Raw genomic sequence first — 21,846 nt, 5'->3', positions numbered from 1 at the left:
GTTTGATGGAGCCATCAGGACAACATCGTCTGCAAACAGCAGAGATGAGATCCTGTGGTCCCCAAACCGGACACCCTCTGACCCCTGACTGCGCCTAGAAATTCTGTCCATAAAAATTATGAACAGAACCGGTGACAAAGGGCAGCCCTGGCGGAGTCCAACATGCACTGGGAACAGGTCTGACTTACTGCCGGCAATGCGAACACAGCTCCTGCTCCGGTCATACAGGGACCGGACAGCCCTGAGCAAAGGGCCCCGGACCCCGTACTCCCGGAGCACCCCCCAAAGGACACCCCGAGGGACACGGTCGAAAGCCTTCTCCAGATCCACAAAGCACATGTGGACCGGTTGGGCAAACTCCCATGAACCCTCGAGCACCCGATGGAGGGTATAGAGCTGGTCCAGTGTTCCACGACCGGGACGAAAACCACTCTGCTCCTCCTGAATCAGAGGTTCCACTATCGGTCGGATTCTCCTCTCCAGTACCTTGGAATAGACCTTACCCGGGAGGCTGAGGAGTGTGATGCCTCTGTAGTTGGAACACACCCTCCGGTCCCCCTTCTTGAACAGAGGGACCACCACCCCGGTCTGCCAGTCCAGAGGCACGGTCCCCGAACGCCACGCGATGTTGCAGAGACGTGTCAACCAAGACAGTCCTACAACATCCAGATATTTTAGGTACTCAGGGCGGATCTCATCCACCCCCGGAGCCACCGAGGAGTTTGCGAACAACCTCAGTGACTTCAGCTTGGGTGATGGATGAGCCAGCCTCCGAGTCCCCGGTCTCTACTTCCTCTTCGGAAGACGTGACTGAGGGATTAAGGAGATCCTCAAAGTATTCCTTCCACCGTCCGACGACATCCCCAGTCGAGGTCAGCAGGCCTCCACCCGCACCGTAAACGGTGTTGGTGAGACACTGCTTCCCCCTCCTGAGGCGCCGGACGGTTTGCCAGAATTTCTTTGGTGCCGACCGATAGTCCTCCTCCATGGCCTCCCCGAACTCCTCCCAGGCCCGGGTTTTTGCCTCTGCGACAGCACGAGCCGCGGCTCGCTTGGCCTGCCGATACCCGTCGATGACCTCCGGAGACCTACAAGCCAGAGTGGCCTGATAGGCCTCCTTCTTCAGTCTGACGGCATCCCTTACTTCCGGTGTCCACCACCGGGTTCAGGGGTTGCCGCCACGACAGGCACCGGAGACCTTGCGACCACAGCTCCGAGCAGCCGCATCAACAATGGAGGCGGAGAACATGGTCCACTCGGACTCAATGTCCCCAGCCTCCCCCGGGACATGGGAGAAGCTCTCCCGGAGGTACGAGTTGAATACCCTACTGACAGAGGGCTCAACTAGATGTTCCCAACAGACCCTCACAATGCACTTGGGTCTGCCAAGTCTGTCCGGCTTCCTCCTCCGCCAGCGGATCCAACTCACCACCAGGTGGTGATCGGTTGACAACTCTGCCCCTCTCTTCACCCGAGTGTCCAAGACACGCGGCCGGAGGTCTGATGACACGACAACAAAGTCAATCATTGACCTCCGGCCTAGGGTGTCCTGGTGCCATGTGCACTGATGGACACCCTTGTGCTTGAACATGGTGTTCGTTATGGACAATCCGTGGCTAGCACAGAAGTCCAATAACTGAACACCGCTCGGGTTCAGATCGGGGAAGCCGTTCTTCCCGATCACCCCTCTCCAGGTGTCACTGTCATTGCCCACGTGGGCGTTGAAGTCCCCCAGTAGAACAACGGAGTCCCCGGTCGGTGCACTGTCCAGTACTCCAAGGACTCCAAGAAGGCCGGGTACTCTGCACTGCTGTTCGGCCCGTAGGCCGCCACAACAGTGAGAGACCTGTCCCCCACCCGAAGGCGGAGGGACGCGACCCTCTCGTTCACCGGGGTAAACTCCAACACGTGGCGGCTGAGCTGAGGGGCTATGAGCAAGCCCACACCAGCCCTGCCTCTCCCCGCGGGCAACACCAGAGAAGTGGAGCGTCCAGCCCCTCTGGAGGAGATGGTTCCAGAGCCCAAACTGTGCGTGGAGGTGAGGCCGACTATATCTAGTCGGTATCGCTCAACCTCCCGCACAAGCTCAGGCTCTTTCCCCCCCAGCGAGGTGACATTCCATGTCCCCAGAGTTAGTCTCTGTGTCTGGAGATCTGGTCGCCGAGGCCCCTGCTGTCGACTGCCGCCCAGATCTCTCTGCACCGGCCCCTTATGGATCCTCCTGCGGGTGGTGGGCCCACGGGAGGGCGGCCCCACGTCGCTCTTTCGGGCTGTGCCCGGCCGGGCCCCGTGGGGTAAGACCCGGCCACCAGGCGCTCGCCATGGAGCACCCATCCCAGGCCTGGCTCCAGGATGGGGCCCCGGTGACGCTGATCCGGGCGACGTAAACTGCCTTGTTCGTGTTGTCATCATAGGGGGCTTCTGAACCGATCTTTGTCTGACCCGTCACCTAGGACCTGTTTGCCTTGGGAGACCCTACCAGGGGCATGAAGCCCCCGACAACATAGCTCCCGGGATCATTCGGGCACTCAAACCCCTCCACCACGTTAAGGTGTCGGTTCAAGGAGAGGTGAGTCTAAATAAAAAAAAAATTAAACTCATTTATTTAGACTCATTAATTATGAGTCTAAATAATGAGTCAAATAATGAGTCTAAATAATGAGTCTAAATAATGAGTCAAATAATGAGTCAAATAATGAGTCTAAATAATGAGTCTAAATAATGAGTCAAATAATGAGTCAAATAATGAGTCTAAATAATGAGTCTAAATAATGAGTCAAATAATGAGTCAAATAATGAGTCTAAATAATGAGTCTAAATAATGAGTCAAATAATGAGTCAAATAATGAGTCTAAATAATGAGTCTAAATAATGAGTCAAATAATGAGTCAAATAATGAGTTTAAATAATTAGTTTAAATAATGAGTTTAAATAATGAGTTTAAATGATGAGTCTAAATAATGAGTCCATGGCTGTCTTAAAGGGAGGAATACACTCAAGTATTTCCAAAAAGTGCAATAACTATAAGTGTAACTCTTCTGGTGGAGGGTTTTGTGTATCTTTAAGAACCTTTAAATAAGTCACTTTTTAAAATAAAATAAAGCCAAAAACAGAACAAATTAAAACAAGACTAGACCAGAGAAAGAAAAACATAGTTTGTAAAGTCGGAAATAAGAATTTGTCCATTTCCAAGTTGAGTCCATAAGTGTTTTTATGCATTGTCCGTATGTCGGGTTAACCCTAACCTAACCCTGTTCTAATGTCCAGTCCTTAACCGTCGGGTTAACCCTAACCCTGTTCTAATGTCCAGTCCTTAACCGTCGGGTTAACCCTAACCCTGTTCTAATGTCCAGTCCTTAACCGTCGGGTTAACCCTAACCCTGTTCTAATGTCCAGTCCTTAACCGTCGGGTTAACCCTAACCCTGTTCTAATGTCCAGTCCTTAACCGTCGGGTTAACCCTAACCCTGTTCTAATGTCCAGTCCTTAACCGTCGGCGCAGTTTGTGTCATCCATTTTCAGTGATGGCCTTTTTCCAGCCGCTAGAAGTGTGTTCCAAATGTATCCATCTCTTGTCCATGGCAGAAGTTTTGAGGCCCAAAGACATAATCCTGAAGTTGAGCTGCAGTGACTTTCCAATATTTTTGTGCAACAGGACAGTCCTAGGACACATGGACATGGTCAAGCACAATGTCTCCAACCTTCAGCTGCTTTCAGTCTTCTCAGGCCACATGGGGCGTCGGCACAGTTCAAGTGTCAGTGTCAGAGTTGGAACTGAAAACGTACTGATGCATCTTCAGTTGCCTTGATTTACACAACATTGAGGTATTTGTTCTACCTAAAGATCTGTGCAGTTGATCCCGTTTGAATGGAGAGGGAGATGTATTTTGGAGGAATAAATGTACAGTACCAAGAACTAAGTCCCGTGATAGAAGAAAATATGGAATTAAAGACAACATCAAAATCTAAATTTGAATTACTACTTATAATTTATTAGGATTTATTTATGGAGCTACTGTGTCAAAATTATTTCTCTTGTCTTCTATAAAGGTTTTCTAGAATGAGAATGAATAAAAAGTATTTCACAACAACGACGTTGCCAAAAAGTTCCTGTTCAGATGGTTCTTAGTTCAGATGAACAAGCAGCAGGAACGGAAAAAGGACAATGTGAAAACCCTTCATTTGAAAGAATTGAAAGGTCAAATATCGGTGACAAACACATGATGAAGCGTCTGGTTCAGGACGTGTTTGACTGTTGCTCCTCATCATGTGTTTTATCCACTATTATTTGTCTCTTTTCAGAGCCGTGCAGCTGCAGGGAACAAAAGGTGCTCGGCGTCTGGCTCTGTAATGATCCTGCTGTGGAATGCCATGGTTTCCTGCTCCACTTCTGTCCAACACACTTCCACTTTAACCTTCAACGTCACATCTTTCTGAAACTGGATATGGCAAAAGTAAAGCATCATTTAGGCCAAAAATAGCAGTGGGTTTGTGAGGAGTCTGGAGCGTGGGAGGAGTCTGGAGCGTGGGAGGAGTCTGGAGCGTGGGAGGAGTCTGGAGCGTGTGAGGAGTCTGGAGCGTGGGAGGAGTCTGGAGCATGGGAGGAGTCTGGAGCGTGGGAGGAGTCTGGAGCGTGGGAGGAGTCTGGAGCGTGGGAGGAGTCTGGAGCATGGGAGGAGTCTGGAGCGTGGGAGGAGTCTGGAGCGTGGGAGGAGTCTGGAGCGTGTGAGGAGTCTGGAGCGTGGGAGGAGTCTGGAGCATGGGAGGAGTCTGGAGCGTGGGAGGAGTCTGGAGCGTGGGAGGAGTCTGGAGCGTGGGAGGAGTCTGGAGCGTGGGAGGAGTCTGGAGCGTGGGAGGAGTCTGGAGCATGGGAGGAGTCTGGAGCGTGGGAGGAGTCTGGAGCGTGGGAGGAGTCTGGAGCGTGTGAGGAGTCTGGAGCGTGGGAGGAGTCTGGAGCATGGGAGGAGTCTGGAGCGTGGGAGGAGTCTGGAGCGTGGGAGGAGTCTGGAGCGTGGGAGGAGTCTGGAGCATGGGAGGAGTCTGGAGCGTGGGAGGAGTCTGGAGCGTGGGAGGAGTCTGGAGCGTGTGAGGAGTCTGGAGCGTGGGAGGAGTCTGGAGCATGGGAGGAGTCTGGAGCGTGGGAGGAGTCTGGAGCGTGGGAGGAGTCTGGAGCGTGGGAGGAGTCTGGAGCGTGGGAGGAGTCTGGAGCATGGGAGGAGTCTGGAGCGTGGGAGGAGTCTGGAGCATGGGAGGAGTCTGGAGCGTGGGAGGAGTCTGGAGCGTGGGAGGAGTCTGGAGCGTGTGAGGAGTCTGGAGCGTGGGAGGAGTCTGGAGCATGGGAGGAGTCTGGAGCGTGGGAGGAGTCTGGAGCATGGGAGGAGTCTGGAGCATGGGAGGAGTCTGGAGCGTGGGAGGAGTCTGGAGCGTGGGAGGAGTCTGGAGCGTGGGAGGAGTCTGGAGCGTGGGAGGAGTCTGGAGCATGGGAGGAGTCTGGAGCGTGGGAGGAGTCTGGAGCGTGGGAGGAGTCTGGAGCGTGGGAGGAGTCTGGAGCATGGGAGGAGTCTGGAGCGTGGGAGGAGTCTGGAGCGTGGGAGGAGTCTGGAGCATGGGAGGAGTCTGGAGCGTGGGAGGAGTCTGGAGCGTGGGAGGAGTCTGGAGCGTGTGAGGAGTCTGGAGCGTGGGAGGAGTCTGGAGCATGGGAGGAGTCTGGAGCATGGGAGGAGTCTGGAGCGTGGGAGGAGTCTGGAGCGTGGGAGGAGTCTGGAGCATGGGAGGAGTCTGGAGCGTGGGAGGAGTCTGGAGCGTGGGAGGAGTCTGGAGCGTGGGAGGAGTCTGGAGCATGGGAGGAGTCTGGAGCGTGGGAGGAGTCTGGAGCATGGGAGGAGTCTGGAGCGTGGGAGGAGTCTGGAGCATGGGAGGAGTCTGGAGCGTGTGAGGAGTCTGGAGCATGGGAGGAGTCTGGAGCGTGGGAGGAGTCTGGAGCGTGGGAGGAGTCTGGAGCGTGGGAGGAGTCTGGAGCGTGGGAGGAGTCTGGAGCGTGGGAGGAGTCTGGAGCGTGGGAGGAGTCTGGAGCGTGGGAGGAGTCTGGAGCGTGGGAGGAGTCTGGAGCGTGGGAGGAGTCTGGAGCATGGGAGGAGTCTGGAGCGTGGGAGGAGTCTGGAGCGTGGGAGGAGTCTGGAGCATGGGAGGAGTCTGGAGCGTGGGAGGAGTCTGGAGCATGGGAGGAGTCTGGAGCATGGGAGGAGTCTGGAGCGTGGGAGGAGTCTGGAGCGTGGGAGGAGTCTGGAGCGTGGGAGGAGTCTGGAGCGTGGGAGGAGTCTGGAGCGTGGGAGGAGTCTGGAGCGTGGGAGGAGTCTGGAGCGTGGGAGGAGTCTGGAGCATGGGAGGAGTCTGGAGCGTGGGAGGAGTCTGGAGCATGGGAGGAGTCTGGAGCGTGTGAGGAGTCTGGAGCATGGGAGGAGTCTGGAGCGTGGGAGGAGTCTGGAGCGTGGGAGGAGTCTGGAGCGTGGGAGGAGTCTGGAGCGTGGGAGGAGTCTGGAGCGTGGGAGGAGTCTGGAGCGTGGGAGGAGTCTGGAGCGTGTGAGGAGTCTGGAGCGTGGGAGGAGTCTGGAGCGTGGGAGGAGTCTGGAGCGTGGGAGGAGTCTGGAGCATGGGAGGAGTCTGGAGCGTGGGAGGAGTCTGGAGCGTGGGAGGAGTCTGGAGCATGGGAGGAGTCTGGAGCGTGGGAGGAGTCTGGAGCATGGGAGGAGTCTGGAGCGTGGGAGGAGTCTGGAGCGTGGGAGGAGTCTGGAGCGTGGGAGGAGTCTGGAGCGTGGGAGGAGTCTGGAGCGTGGGAGGAGTCTGGAGCGTGGGAGGAGTCTGGAGCGTGGGAGGAGTCTGGAGCATGGGAGGAGTCTGGAGCGTGGGAGGAGTCTGGAGCGTGGGAGGAGTCTGGAGCATGGGAGGAGTCTGGAGCGTGGGAGGAGTCTGGAGCATGGGAGGAGTCTGGAGCGTGGGAGGAGTCTGGAGCGTGGGAGGAGTCTGGAGCGTGGGAGGAGTCTGGAGCGTGGGAGGAGTCTGGAGCGTGGGAGGAGTCTGGAGCGTGGGAGGAGATGGTCATTCCCAGAGTTTGAGAAAGTGCTGACAACTCTTCTTTAGAAACTGGGGACCACTTTATAACGAAGTCAGTTTGGACAGTTTGGTATTTCACAATAAACATCATGTAAAATATGAACGTCCATGGAAAAAAGACTAAACGCTGTTGTATTTCTCTGTAACTTGTCCATGAGAAACATTGTCCAGAGCAAAAACATTTTACACAATGAAAATAGTTGTTTAGAGTTTGAGGGTCGGTTCTCAGGCCAATGAGCCAATCAGAAAGCTGCTTTACCACTACAGTCAGTTCTCTGTGATCATGTGACCTTAGAACATGTTTCCAAATGTTTTCATGTTACAGCCTTAACCCAAAAAGGATTAGATTCATTACATTTGCCTCTGCAAACAATGCTCCAGACGGACAGCCCCGGGCGGACAGCCTGGAGGACGTCCTGGAGGACAGCCTGGAGGACGTCCTGGAGGACAGCCTGGTGGACGTCCTGGAGGACAGCCTGGAGGACAGCCTGGAGGACGTCCTGGAGGACAGCCTGGAGGACAGCCTGGAGGACGTCCTGGAGGAAAGCCTGGAGGACAGCCTGGAGGACGTCCTGGAGGACAGCCTGGAGGACAGCCTGGAGGACGTCCTGGAGGACAGCCTGGAGGACAGCCTGGAGGACAGCCTAGAGGACAGCCTGGAGGACAGCCTGGAGGACAGCCTGGAGGACAGCCTGGAGGACGTCCTGGAGGACAGCCTAGAGGACAGCCTGGAGGACAGCCTGGAGGACATCCTGGAGGACAGCCTGGAGGACAGCCTGGAGGACGTCCTGGAGGACAGCCTGGAGGACAGTCTGGAGGACAGCCTGGAGGACGTCCTGGAGGACAGCCTAGAGGACAGCCTGGAGGACAGCCTGGAGGACGTCCTGGAGGACAGCCTGGAGGACAGCCTGGAGGACAGCCTGGAGGACGTCCTGGAGGACAGCCTAGAGGACAGCCTGGAGGACAGCCTGGAGGACATCCTGGAGGACAGCCTGGAGGACAGCCTGGAGGACGTCCTGGAGGACAGCCTGGAGGACAGTCTGGAGGACAGCCTGGAGGACGTCCTGGAGGACAGCCTAGAGGACAGCCTGGAGGACAGCCTGGAGGACGTCCTGGAGGAAAGCCTGGAGGACAGCCTGGAGGACGTCCTGGAGGACAGCCTGGAGGACAGCCTGGAGGACGTCCTGGAGGACAGCCTGGAGGACAGCCTGGAGGACAGCCTAGAGGACAGCCTGGAGGACAGCCTGGAGGACAGCCTGGAGGACAGCCTGGAGGACAGCCTAGAGGACAGCCTGGAGGACAGCCTGGAGGACATCCTGGAGGACAGCCTGGAGGACAGCCTGGAGGACGTCCTGGAGGACAGCCTGGAGGACAGTCTGGAGGACAGCCTGGAGGACGTCCTGGAGGACAGCCTAGAGGACAGCCTGGAGGACAGCCTGGAGGACGTCCTGGAGGACGTCCTGGAGGACAGCCTGGAGGACAGCCTGGAGGACGTCCTGGAGGACAGCCTGGAGGACAGCCTGGAGGACAGCCTGGAGGACGTCCTGGAGGACAGCTTGGAGGACAGCCTGGAGGACGTCCTGGAGGACAGCCTAGAGGACAGCCTGGAGGACAGCCTGGAGGACGTCCTGGAGGACAGCCTGGAGGACAGCCTGGAGAACAGCCTGGAGGACAGCCTGGAGGACAGCCTGGAGGACAGCCTGGAGGACGTCCTGGAGGACAGCCTGGAGGACAGCCTGGAGGACGTCCTGGAGGACAGTCTGGAGGACGTCCTGGAGGACAGCCTGGAGGACATCCTGGAGGACACCCCAAGAACGCCCCAAGAACGCCACAAGAACGCCACAAGAACACCACAAGAACGCCACAAGAACGCCACAAGAACGCCACGCGGCGGCGGAACGCCACAAGAACGCCCCGCGGCAGAACGCCAGAAGAACGCCACAAGAACGCCACAAGAACACAACAAGAACGCCACAAGAACACCACAAGAACGCCACGCGGCAGAACGCCACAAGAATGCCACGCGGCGGCGGAACGCCACAAAAACGCCCCAAGAACGCCCCGCGGCAGAACACCACAAGAACGCCACAAGAACGCCACGCGGCAGAACGCCACAAGAATGCCACGCGGCGGAACGCCACAAGAACGCCACGCGGCAGCGGAACGCCACAAAAACGCCCCAAGAACGCCCCGCGGCAGAACGCCACAAGAACGCCACAAGAACGCCTCAAGAACGCCACGCGGCGGCGGAACGCCACAAGAACGCCACAAGAACGCCCCGCGGCAGAACGCCAGAAGAACGCCACAAGAACGCCGCAAGAACACCACAAGAACGCCACGCGGCAGAACGCCACAAGAACGCCACGCGGCGGCGGAACGCCACAAGAACGCCCCGCGGCAGAACGCCAAAAGAACGCCACAAGAACGCCACGCGGCGGAACGCCACAAGAACGCCACACGCCGGCGGAACGCCACAAGAACGCCCCGCGGCAGAACGCCAGAAGAACACCACAAGAACGCCACAAGAACACAACAAGAACGCCACAAGAACACCACAAGAACGCCACGCGGCAGAACGCCACAAGAATGCCACGCGGCGGAACGCCACAAGAACGCCACGCGGTGGCGGAACGCCACAAAAACGCCCCAAGAACGCCCCGCGGCAGAACGCCACAAGAACGCCACAAGAACGCCTCAAGAACGCCACGCGGCGGCGGAACGCCGCAAGAACGCCACAAGAACGCCCCGCGGCAGAACGCCAGAAGAACGCCACAAGAACGCCACAAGAACACCACAAGAACGCCACGCGGCAGAACGCCACAAGAATGCCACGCGGCGGAACGCCACAAGAACGCCACGCGGCGGCGGAACACCACAAGAACGCCCCAAGAACGCCCCGCGGCAGAACGCCACAAGAACGCCACAAGAACGCCACGCGGCGGAACGCCACAAGAACGCCACACGGCGGCGGAACGCCACAAGAACGCCCCGCGGCAGAACGCCAGAAGAACGCCACAAGAACGCCACAAGAACACCACAAGAACGCCACGCGGCAGAACGCCAGAAGAACGCCACAAGAACGCAACAAGAACGCCACAAGAACACCACAAGAACGCCACGCGGCAGAACGCCACAAGAACGCCACAAGAACGCCACGCGGCGGAACGCCACAAGAAAGCCATGCGGCGGAACGCCACAAGAACGCCACGCGGCGGCGGAACGCCACAAGAACGCCACAAGAACGCCACGCAGCGGAACGCCACAAGAACGTTACAAGAACGCCACAAGAACACCACAAGAACGCCACGCGGCGGAACGCCACAAGAACGCCACGCGGCGGCGGAACGCCACAAGAACGCCCCAAGAACGCCCCGCGGCAGAACGCCACAAGAACGCCACAAGAACGCCTCAAGAACGCCACGCGGCGGCGGAACGCCGCAAGAACGCCACAAGAACGCCCCGCGGCAGAACGCCAGAAGAACGCCACAAGAACGCCACAAGAACACCACAAGAACGCCACGCGGCAGAACGCCACAAGAATGCCACGCGGCGGAACGCCACAAGAACGCCACGCGGCGGCGGAACGCCACAAGAACGCCCCAAGAACGCCCCGCGGCAGAACGCCAAAAGAACGACACAAGAACGCCACGCGGCGGAACGCCACAAGAACGCCACACGGCGGCGGAACGCCACAAGAACGCCCCGCGGCAGAACGCCAGAAGAACGCCACAAGAACGCCACAAGAACACCACAAGAACGCCACGCAGCAGAACGCCACAAGAATGCCACGCGGCGGCGGAACGCCACAAAAACGCCCCAAGAACGCCCCGCGGCAGAACACCACAAGAACGCCACAAGAACGCCCCGCGGCAGAAAGCCAGAAGAACGCCACAAGAACGCCACAAGAACGCCCCGCGGCAGAACGGCAGAAGAACGCCACAAGAACGCCACAAGAACGCCACAAAAACACCACAAGAACGCCACGCGGCAGAACGCCACAAGAATGCCACGCGGCGGAACGCCACAAGAACGCCACGCGGCGGCGGAACGCCACAAGAACGCCCCAAGAACGCCCCGCGGCAGAACGCCAGAAGAACGCCACAAGAACGCAACAAGACCACAAGAACGCCACGCGGCAGAACGCCACAAGAACGCCACAAGAACACCACAAGAACGCCACGCGGCAGAACGCCACAAGAATGCCACGCGGCGGAACGCCACAAGAACGCCACGCGGCGGTGGAACGCCACAAAAACGCCCCAAGAACGCCCCGCGGCAGAACGCCACAAGAACGCCACAAGAACGCCTGAAGAACGCCACGCGGCGGCGGAACGCCGCAAGAACGCCACAAGAACGCCCCGCGGCAGAACGCCAGAAGAACGCCACAAGAACGCCACAAGAACACCACAAGAACGCCACGCAGCAGAACGCCACAAGAACACCACAAGAACGCCACGCGGCGGAACGCCACAAGAACGCCACGCGGCGGCGGAACGCCACAAGAACGCCCCAAGAACGCCCCGCGGCAGAACGCCACAAGAACGCCACTAGAACGCCACGCGGCGGAACGCCACAAGAACGCCACGCGGCGGCGGAACGCCACAAGAACGCCACGCGGCGGAACGCCACAAGAACGCAACAAGAACGCCACAAGAACACCACAAGAACGCCACGCGGCAGAACGCCACAAGAACGCCACGCCGGAACGGCACGCGGCGGCGGAACGCCACAAGAATGCCACGCGGCGGAACGCCACAAGAACGCCGCGCGGCGGCGGAACGCCACAAGAACGCCACAAGAATGCCCCGCGGCGGAACGCCACAAGAACGCCACGCGGCGGAACGCCACAAGAACGCCACGCGGCGGCGGAACGCCACAAGAACGCCACAAGAACGCCACGCGGCGGAACGCCACAAGAACGCCACAAGAACGCCCCGCGGCAGAACGCCAGAAGAACGCCACAAGAACGCAACAAGAACGCCACAAGAACACCACAAGAACGCCACGCGGCAGAACGCCACAAGAATGCCACGCGGCGGAACGCCACAAGAACGCCACGCGCCGGCGGAACGCCACAAGAACGCCCCGCGGCGGAACGCCACAAGAACGCCCCGCGGCAGAACGCCACAAGAACGCCACGCGGCGGAACGCCACAAGAACGCCACGCGGCAGAACGCCACAAGAACGCCACGCGGCGGCGGAACGCCACGGCCACGCGGCGGAATGTCATTATTATGGCTTTTAAAACAAGCCTCATTTAGACCCGTTGGTCCAGGTTTAGTCCTAGTTTAATCTAATATTATGGGTCCAACTTCAGTTGTCATTTTAGGTTTAGGGACTTTTATCCTGATTTAGTCCTTGGCTGGTCCTGGTTTAGTGGATTCTGATCAGCTCATTTCCACCGTGACTGTTCACAGATGTTCATTCATATGCAAAATAAAGACTTTCATGTGCCACAGGCTCAGTCTGAGGCTGGAGCACATGTGACTTGTACACACTACATTTAGTTTTATTCAGAAGATAGTGTTGTTTCAGTGTTCGTCCTGGTATTTTAATCATAACAGATAATGCATGGTTAATAATAATAATAATAATAATGATGATAATGTCCAGAAGTGTTCCATTGTAGAAAAATACTCGTTTCGACTCTCATCCAAGAGTCATTCTCAATCTGTGAATCAAGACCGGGAACTCAGATATTTATCCTGCTCTGAGTGAGACCTGCCCCCCGGGCGGGACCTCCTGATGACAAGGTGCTTTTGGTTTCACCTGAACTATACTCTTTGTCAACTAACAGTCCTGTAATGGGCTATCAGCCTCCTATTGTAACCTGCTTATTCTCTCTCCTCCCCGAGTACCCGATTAGCATCCGAATGCCCTGGACGTCTACCTCTCCAGGGATTCAAAACTCCATTATAAAGGTTGAATCTTAAAGGTGCCCTATCATGCAAAATCGACTTTTCAGAGCTTCTAACCTTCTTAGTTTTATTGATGCCTCATGTGCCCAAAGTGTTTTTTTGATTGATTCTTGCCGTCTTTAGCTATAGAAAAGTCTCTTTACTTCTCCTCGGATGAGCAGACGGACAGGAACCCTCAAGATGACTCATCCTGTGGGTGCAACGGCACTCGTCCCTGTTTCAGCCCCTCCTCCAGGAAGGTGGGCGGGTCTTACTCAAAGTATCGGGGTTACTGAGAATGTCTCTCGGATGAAAGTCAAAACGTTTTGTTTTTTACGGCGATGGCGCTCGGGTTACGGCGATGGCGGCGATGGCGCTCGTGTTACGCCGATGGCGCTCGGGTTACGGCGATGGCGCTCGGGTTACGGCGATGGCGCTCGGGTTACGGCGATGGCGCTCGGGTTACGGCGATGGCGCTCGGGTTACGGCGATGGCGCTCGTTTTACGGCGATGGCGCTCGGGTTACGGCGATGGCGCTCGAGTTACGGCGATGGCGCTCGTTTTACGGCGATGGCGCTCGGGTTACGGCGATGGCGCTCGAGTTACGGCGATGGCGCTCTGGTTACGGCGAACAGACTAATATCATTCAATGAAACAGTGTGGAACATTCCAGGAAAAGCATTAATATCAAGCAAGTGCAAAGAGAAAAGTGACATAATGTCTCTTTAAAGTCCAGCCTACATGGTCCAAGTATTATTCAAGCAGAAAGGACAAAAGTCTAGACTATTTCTGTTTGAAAGTTTCAATCGTCTCAAGATTGAAGTCTTGACACGACATATTTACACAATTCTGTTTACTCTTTATATGCTGCCATTAGGCAACATTATCAGAAAGCATGGCATTAACTTCCACTGCTATGCAGATGACACTCAGCTGTATTTATCAATGAAACCTGATCAGAGCGATCAAGTAGACAGACTTAGTACTTGTGTGAAGGAGATAAAAACCTGGATGACACTAAACTACCTGCTTCTTAACCCTGAAAAAACCGAGGTCATTGTGCTTGGCCCTAAACATCTACGAGACGCTCTATCTGAGCAGATAGTCACACTGGACAATGTCAGTGTAGCCTCCAGTTCTACTGTAAGAAACCTTGGAGTCTTATTTGACCAGGAGCTCTCATTTAAAGCTCATATAAATCAAGCTTGTAAAACAGCCTATTTCCATTTGCGCAACATCGCCAAAATCAGAAGAATCCTGCCTAAAAGTGATGCCGAAAAACTTATCCATGCATTTGTAACGACTAGATTAGACTGTAACTCCTGCTTGCAGCGTGTCCTAAAAGCTCCATAAAAAGCTTTCAACTGGTTCAAAATGCAGCAGCAAGATTACTAACAGGAACAAAAAGAAGAGAGCACATTACGCCGGTGCTGAAGTCTCTTCACTGGCTCCCCGTCGAGTCTAGAATCAAATTCAAAATTCTACTCTTGACCTACAAAGCCATAAATGACATGGCCCCATCCTACCTCAAAGATGCTATAGAACCATATCATCCAAACAGAGCTCTTCGCTCTCAGAATGCTGGCCTTCTGGTGGTGCCAAGAGTCTCTAAAAGTACTGTAGGAGGTAGAGCCTTCTGGTGGTGCCAAGAGTCTCTAAAAGTACTGTAGGAGGTAGAGCCTTCTGGTGGTGCCAAGAGTCTCTAAAAGTACTGTAGGAGGTAGAGCCTTCTGGTGGTGCCAAGAGTCTCTAAAAGTACTGTAGGAGGTAGAGCGTTTAGCTACCAAGCCCCTGTGTTATGGAATCAGCTCCCGACCCATGTTAAATATGCTGACACAGTCTCTTCATTTAAGTCCAGGCTTAAAACGTTCCTCTTCGAAATCGCTTATGGTCAGAGTAGTTAGGAACATAAAGATAAACCCACAGCTTCAGCTACGCTGCCCTAGGAGTAACTATGCTGGGGGAAGTATGACAGCTTGAGCTCTGTCCTCTTCTTCTTCTGACTACTTATGCTATCAAACAATATTTATTTTTTGATTCCACTTGCAAACTGTTCACCGCCTTCTTTTCTTTCTCTCACTCCTGAGGACCTGTGGAACCAGATGCCCCTCTCCTGGTGAAGTGGTCCCTGCCCTGTGTGGACGGTCCCTCATCTGCCTGAAGAGTGGCTCCAGTTCGCCTCAGTCGGTCCCTCATCTGCCTGAAGAGTGGGTCCAGCTCGCCTCCGACGGTCCCTCGTCTGCCTGAAGAGTGGGTCCAGCTCGCCTCCGACGGTCCCTCTTCTGCCCGAAGAGTGGGTCCAGCTCCAGTCTCCTTGTGTCCGTCTGTCCGTCTGTGAGAGTGGGATCTCTCCTTCACTGGAACTCCTCCAGGTTTCTACGCTTTTTTCCCAAAGAGGTTTTTTTGTAGTTTTTCCTGGCCGAAAAGGAGAGTCTAAGGACAGAGGACCCTGGGACATCGTCCCTCGCCACCACAGACATTGTCTGACTTCATCGCCACCACAGACATTGTTGATTCATTTCTCCCTGTGGCCCTCAGAGGCAACTGTTGTTGTGATTTTGGGCCTTACAAAAATAAATTGATTTGATTTGATTTGATTTGAAGTCGACTATTGACATAATGAGAGGTGAGACCTTCTGTGTCTCACCTGAGGGAGGTGGACATACTCTGTGTCTCACCTGAGGGAGGTGGACATACTCTGTGTCTCACCTGAGGGAGGTGGACATACTCTGTGTCTCACCTGAGGAAGAAGTAGTAGTTGTTGTCCTCCGTGACGCTGTAGGAGAAGCAGGGGAAGTATCCGAGCCCGGTCACGTTGAAGCGCGAGCCCGTGGGCATCTCCAGCATGCTGCCCCAGGCCTGGTCACACAGCAGCTCGATCTCCGCAGAGTAAAGCAGCTCCGTGTCGTGTTGCCATGGGAGATAGTTGTACACGCTGTACGTCTCCTTGTGCAGCGCTAACACTTTGGCGAAGACGATGATCTCCGCCAGCTCGGCGCGGCACGCCTCGGTTTGGGGTCTCCAGTCACGCGGCAGCTGACACCCCCAGCTCCCGTGCACCAGAGCCGGGCAAAGGACCAGGACAAGAGCCCAGAACGTCCACATCATCCGAGTCCCGTGCGCTGGAGCTGGAGCTGGAGCTGGAGCTGGAGACGGTGGAGGATGAGGAGGCAAAAGATGAGGTTTAACTTAGAACATGCTCAGACTTCATTACAGGCATTTAAGGTGAAACATCAACTCAAGTGTCCCCAGAAGCTCCTTGTCCCTCCTCCATTTCACTCGTGATGAGTGGATTCACTCATTCAACACAGGATCCGTGGATAAAAGAACAAAGTCAAATAAAGCAGAGCTAAAATACGTTAAGAAAATAGTAGCATATGACAAAAAAGTTGAAAACGTTTAAATATGTATGTCCAATCCATTTAGGAAGCAATGAAGCAAACAATAAACCACCGTAAAGCCAAACGTGTTTGTGTCGCCCCCAAGTGGCCATAAGGACGCATGTCTTTGCAGTTTAGCCTTTAGCCTTTAGCCTTTAGCCGACACAGTCTACTTGGCTTCTACGAGTATAATTCTCTTTTGGTGCACGATGTAAATTGCTCAAAAAAGGCACGTGCAAAGCACCAAAATAATCTAACTTAAGGAGCCTAAATAAATGGTGGATGTTGCAGATATATTACCTCTTTTAAAGGTTTAATTATGTCATAGCCGCGGCTCTGCACACACGGGCCAGTGGCGCAATGGATAACGCGTCTGACTACGGATCAGAAGATTCTAGGTTCGACTCCTGGCTGGCTCGTTCTTTTCTCACAAGTTTTGCTTAAATCCGTGTTGTAATCATTGTGTATTTAAGATGGATCATTAGCTCATTCTGCTACATTGCTAAACATCCTTTAAGTACTTACGGCCTACGAAGGAAGTAAAAGCAAAAAATTCTATTCAAAATGATAAAATGTCAAACTTCCATCGCTGAACAGGACGAGATGAATAACAAATGTGGTTAATCAAGCATGTTTGTATTTATAATGAATTCTTCTTCTAGAGTCATGCTGCTGTTTGCTTCAGTCCGATGTCAGAAACATGGTCCTGGAAGCAAAAGTCTAGTTCTTTCTGGTGTAATTGGATTATTACTGTGGTATAACACAATAGAGAAGTGTTTGTGTAATAGTAGTATGTGGAGCACACATTTGGAGCGCTGTGTGCATTGTGCAGCTGCATAAGGGCCCATAAGGGCCCTAAACAAGAAGACACTTGTTCCTGCTGCCGCGGTGTAAAAAAAGAGGACTCATTATAAGACTCCTTTTTGAAAATCAGGAACATTTGTAGGTGTGGCTTTTTCTCAGGTGACAAACAAAGAGAGTGGACTTCAACTCAACTGGATCATTCACGTGTACGGTTTACGTCTACAGTTACTACTACGGTTACTACGGTTACTACTACTGTACTTCATATTAGACGGAGAAGAGCTCCACTACACAACATGGTTCTAGTGATTCTGACGGGAATGCTGCTGATCACCTACATCTGTGAAGGAGGTACATTTATTCCAGGACAACGTTTTGCAGTGACTTTATTTGGTTGGATGAGGATGAAAATAATCATATTTTTCTGTTCTTTTGCATTTTCTAGCTCTGATCAAAAAGTCCTCAGCGTCAGACTTCCTTCAGAGCAAACGCCAGAGACGAGATGCTGAGTGTTCTTTTGGCGACTGCAGCAGCGAGAGCCGTGAAGTGGACGAGATGCTCAGCCCAGACTCTGTGAGTAAAGCTGCTGTTTATCATTTTATTAGTTTAGACAATCAGTTAAATTGATCACTTTTAATTTAGTTCATTTTATTGTATTTCTGTTTCTGTCATTTCTTTGTGATTTTAATGCATTTTTCCTGCTGTGAAGCTTTGAATTGCCTTGTGTATGAAATGTGCTCCACAAATAAACTTGCCTTTCACATCAAACCAAATCAAAGTAAACCTTTTAAAATGGTATCTCTTTATGGTAATGGTATCTCTTTATGGTAATGGTATCTCTTTATGGTACTGGTATCTCTTTATGGTAATGGTATCTCTTTATGGTACTGGTATCTCTTTATGGTAATGGTATCTCTTTATGGTACTGGTATCTCTTTATGGTAATGGTATCTCTTTATGGTAATGGTATCTCTTTATGGTAATGGTATCTCTTTATGGTAATGGTATCTCTTTATGGTACTGGTATCTCTTTATGGTAATGGTATCTCTTTATGGTACTGGTATCTCTTTATGGTAATGGTATCTCTTTATGGTAATGGTATCTCTTTATGGTACTGGTATGTCTTTATGGTACTGGTATCTCTTTATGGTACTGGTATCTCTTTATGGTAATGGTATCTCTTTATGGTAATGGTATCTCTTTATGGTAATGGTATCTCTTTATGGTACTGGTATCTCTTTATGGTAATGGTATCTCTTTATGGTAATGGTATCTCTTTATGGTAATGGTATCTCTTTATGGTAATGGTATCTCTTTATGGTACTGGTATCTCTTTATGGTAATGGTATCTCTTTATGGTAATGGTATCTCTTTATGGTACTGGTATGTCTTTATGGTACTGGTATCTCTTTATGGTACTGGTATCTCTTTATGGTAATGGTATCTCTTTATGGTAATGGTATCTCTTTATGGTAATGGTATCTCTTTATGGTACTGGTATGTCTTTATGGTACTGGTATCTCTTTATGGTACTGGTATCTCTTTATGGTAATGGTATCTCTTTATGGTAATGGTATCTCTTTATGGTACTGGTATCTCTTTATGGTAATGGTATCTCTTTATGGTACTGGTATCTCTTTATGGTACTGGTATCTCTTTATGGTACTGGTATCTCTTTATGGTAATGGTATCTCTTTATGGTACTGGTATCTCTTTATGGTAATGGTATCTCTTTATGGTAATGGTATCTCTTTATGGTAATGGTATCTCTTTATGGTAATGGTATCTCTTTATGGTAATGGTATCTCTTTATGGTACTGGTATCTCTTTATGGTACTGGTATCTCTTTATGGTAATGGTATCTCTTTATGGTACTGGTATCTCTTTATGGTAATGATATATCTTTATGGTAATGGTATCTCTTTATGGTACTGGTATCTCTTTATGGTACTGGTATCTCTTTATGGTAATGGTATCTCTTTATGGTACTGGTATCTCTTTATGGTAATGGTATATCTTTATGGTAATGGTATATCTTTATGGTAATGGTATCTCTTTATGGTAATGGTATCTCTTTATGGTAATGGTATCTCTTTATGGTACTGGTATCTCTTTATGGTAATGGTATCTCTTTATGGTAATGGTATCTCTTTATGGTACTGGTATGTCTTTATGGTACTGGTATCTCTTTATGGTACTGGTATCTCTTTATGGTAATGGTATCTCTTTATGGTAATGGTATCTCTTTATGGTACTGGTATCTCTTTATGGTAATGGTATCTCTTTATGGTAATGGTATCTCTTTATGGTAATGGTATCTCTTTATGGTAATGGTATCTCTTTATGGTACTGGTATGTCTTTATGGTACTGGTATCTCTTTATGGTACTGGTATCTCTTTATGGTAATGGTATCTCTTTATGGTAATGGTATCTCTTTATGGTACTGGTATCTCTTTATGGTAATGGTATCTCTTTATGGTAATGGTATCTCTTTATGGTAATGGTATCTCTTTATGGTACTGGTATCTCTTTATGGTAATGGTATCTCTTTATGGTAATGGTATCTCTTTATGGTACTGGTATGTCTTTATGGTACTGGTATCTCTTTATGGTACTGGTATCTCTTTATGGTAATGGTATCTCTTTATGGTAATGGTATCTCTTTATGGTACTGGTATGTCTTTATGGTACTGGTATCTCTTTATGGTACTGGTATCTCTTTATGGTAATGGTATCTCTTTATGGTAATGGTATCTCTTTATGGTACTGGTATCTCTTTATGGTAATGGTATCTCTTTATGGTACTGGTATCTCTTTATGGTACTGGTATCTCTTTATGGTAATGGTATCTCTTTATGGTAATGGTATCTCTTTATGGTAATGGTATCTCTTTATGGTACTGGTATCTCTTTATGGTAATGGTATCTCTTTATGGTAATGGTATCTCTTTATGGTACTGGTATCTCTTTATGGTAATGGTATCTCTTTATGGTACTGGTATCTCTTTATGGTAATGGTATCTCTTTATGGTAATGGTATCTCTTTATGGTAATGGTATCTCTTTATGGTAATGGTATCTCTTTATGGTAATGGTATCTCTTTATGGTAATGGTATCTCTTTATGGTAATGGTATCTCTTTATGGTACTGGTATCTCTTTATGGTACTGGTATCTCTTTATGGTAATGGTATCTCTTTATGGTACTGGTATCTCTTTATGGTAATGATATATCTTTATGGTAATGGTATCTCTTTATGGTACTGGTATCTCTTTATGGTACTGGTATCTCTTTATGGTAATGGTATCTCTTTATGGTACTGGTATCTCTTTATGGTAATGGTATCTCTTTATGGTAATTGTATATCTTTATGGTAATGGTATCTCTTTATGGTACTGGTATCTCTTTATGGTAATGGTATATCTTTATGGTAATGGTATCTCTTTATGGTACTGGTATCTCTTTATGGTACTGGTATCTCTTTATGGTACTGGTATCTCTTTATGGTAATGGTATCTCTTTATGGTACTGGTATCTCTTTATGGTAATGGTATCTCTTTATGGTACTGGTATCTCTTTATGGTAATGGTATATCTTTATGGTAATGATATCTCTTTATGGTACTGGTATCTCTTTATGGTACTGGTATCTCTTTATGGTACTGGTATCTCTTTATGGTACTGATATCTCTTTATGGTACTGGTATCTCTTTATGGTACTGGTATCTCTTTATGGTACTGGTATCTCTTTATGGTAATGGTATCTCTTTATGGTACTGGTATCTCTTTATGGTAATGGTATCTCTTTATGGTAATGGTATCTCTTTATGGTAATGGTATCTCTTTATGGTAATGGTATCTCTTTATGGTACTGGTATCTCTTTATGGTACTGGTATCTCTTTATGGTACTGGTATCTCTTTATGGTACTGATATCTCTTTATGGTACTGGTATCTCTTTATGGTACTGGTATCTCTTTATGGTACTAGTATCTTCCTTCAGTGAAATCAATATATCTTAATGTAGAGATTTTGTCTTGTTGTTGGAATAGTCTTTTGTTCCATTTCATGTATTTTATATACATTTTATATGGTTGCATTGATATTGTATTATATATAAAATCATATTACTATTTAAGATCATCACAACATATTGTTTTTTTCCTTCTTCACCATATCCACAAACAGGGCTGACCAAGTTAATACATTCATCACTTATAATTGATTATTGAAACAGAAAATGTATAATTGGATTTCTGTACATGATCTGACAGAACCATAACTAACCCAAAATTAAAATGTATGTTTTTAAAGAACAACCAATTTCATCAACAAAGATGCGCTCTAGCGTCTCTTTAGTTTAATTATTGCCAAACTTATAAAAAAAATCTCTTACCCACTGGCCTTTCACAATCAAAACAACTAATTTATTAATAATTCCTATTATTATTTTATGTTATGTTTCACGGAAAAATGAAAGGCAACATATTAATAAAGGCGAATCTAATCCAACACATTTACATAATAAATATCATATAAAAAACATTGAAATGGAACTACATCTTTTTCTTCTATTGCTGCACTCACTATTATTAACTGTAACTAACGTCATTTACAGTATTTGACCATAAACTCAGAAGTCTTCATCTGTAACGTGT

The 21,846-nt window shown here is 50.5% G+C and overlaps 1 protein-coding gene and 1 non-coding gene across 2 annotated transcripts in view; one reads left to right on the top strand and one right to left on the bottom strand.

Moving 5' to 3' along the window:
* LOC140375610 (coiled-coil domain-containing protein 3-like) overlaps positions 1–16,144 on the bottom strand; it is a 40,325-nt gene extending 24,181 nt beyond the window's left edge. Inside the window, exon 1 of the mRNA XM_072461890.1 lies at positions 15,747–16,144. Within this exon, the coding sequence (XP_072317991.1) occupies positions 15,747–16,114 (368 nt within the window). The 5' untranslated portion in view covers positions 16,115–16,144. The remainder of the gene's footprint in view (positions 1–15,746) is intronic.
* Positions 16,145–16,732: 588 nt separating this feature from the next.
* On the top strand, positions 16,733–16,805 carry trnar-acg (transfer RNA arginine (anticodon ACG)). The gene has a single exon. It is a non-coding gene; the product is annotated as a tRNA-Arg (tRNA).
* Positions 16,806–21,846: the final 5,041 nt, after the last annotated feature.

Source organism: Eucyclogobius newberryi, unplaced genomic scaffold (assembly GCF_026437365.1).
Source record: "Eucyclogobius newberryi isolate DKJ021-1_F unplaced genomic scaffold, fEucNew1.0.hap1 SCAF_33, whole genome shotgun sequence".
Taxonomy (NCBI): Eukaryota; Metazoa; Chordata; class Actinopteri; order Gobiiformes; family Gobiidae; genus Eucyclogobius; species Eucyclogobius newberryi.
Note: the sequence above shows the minus strand (reverse complement) of the source record. Positions and strands in the feature narration are given on the sequence as shown.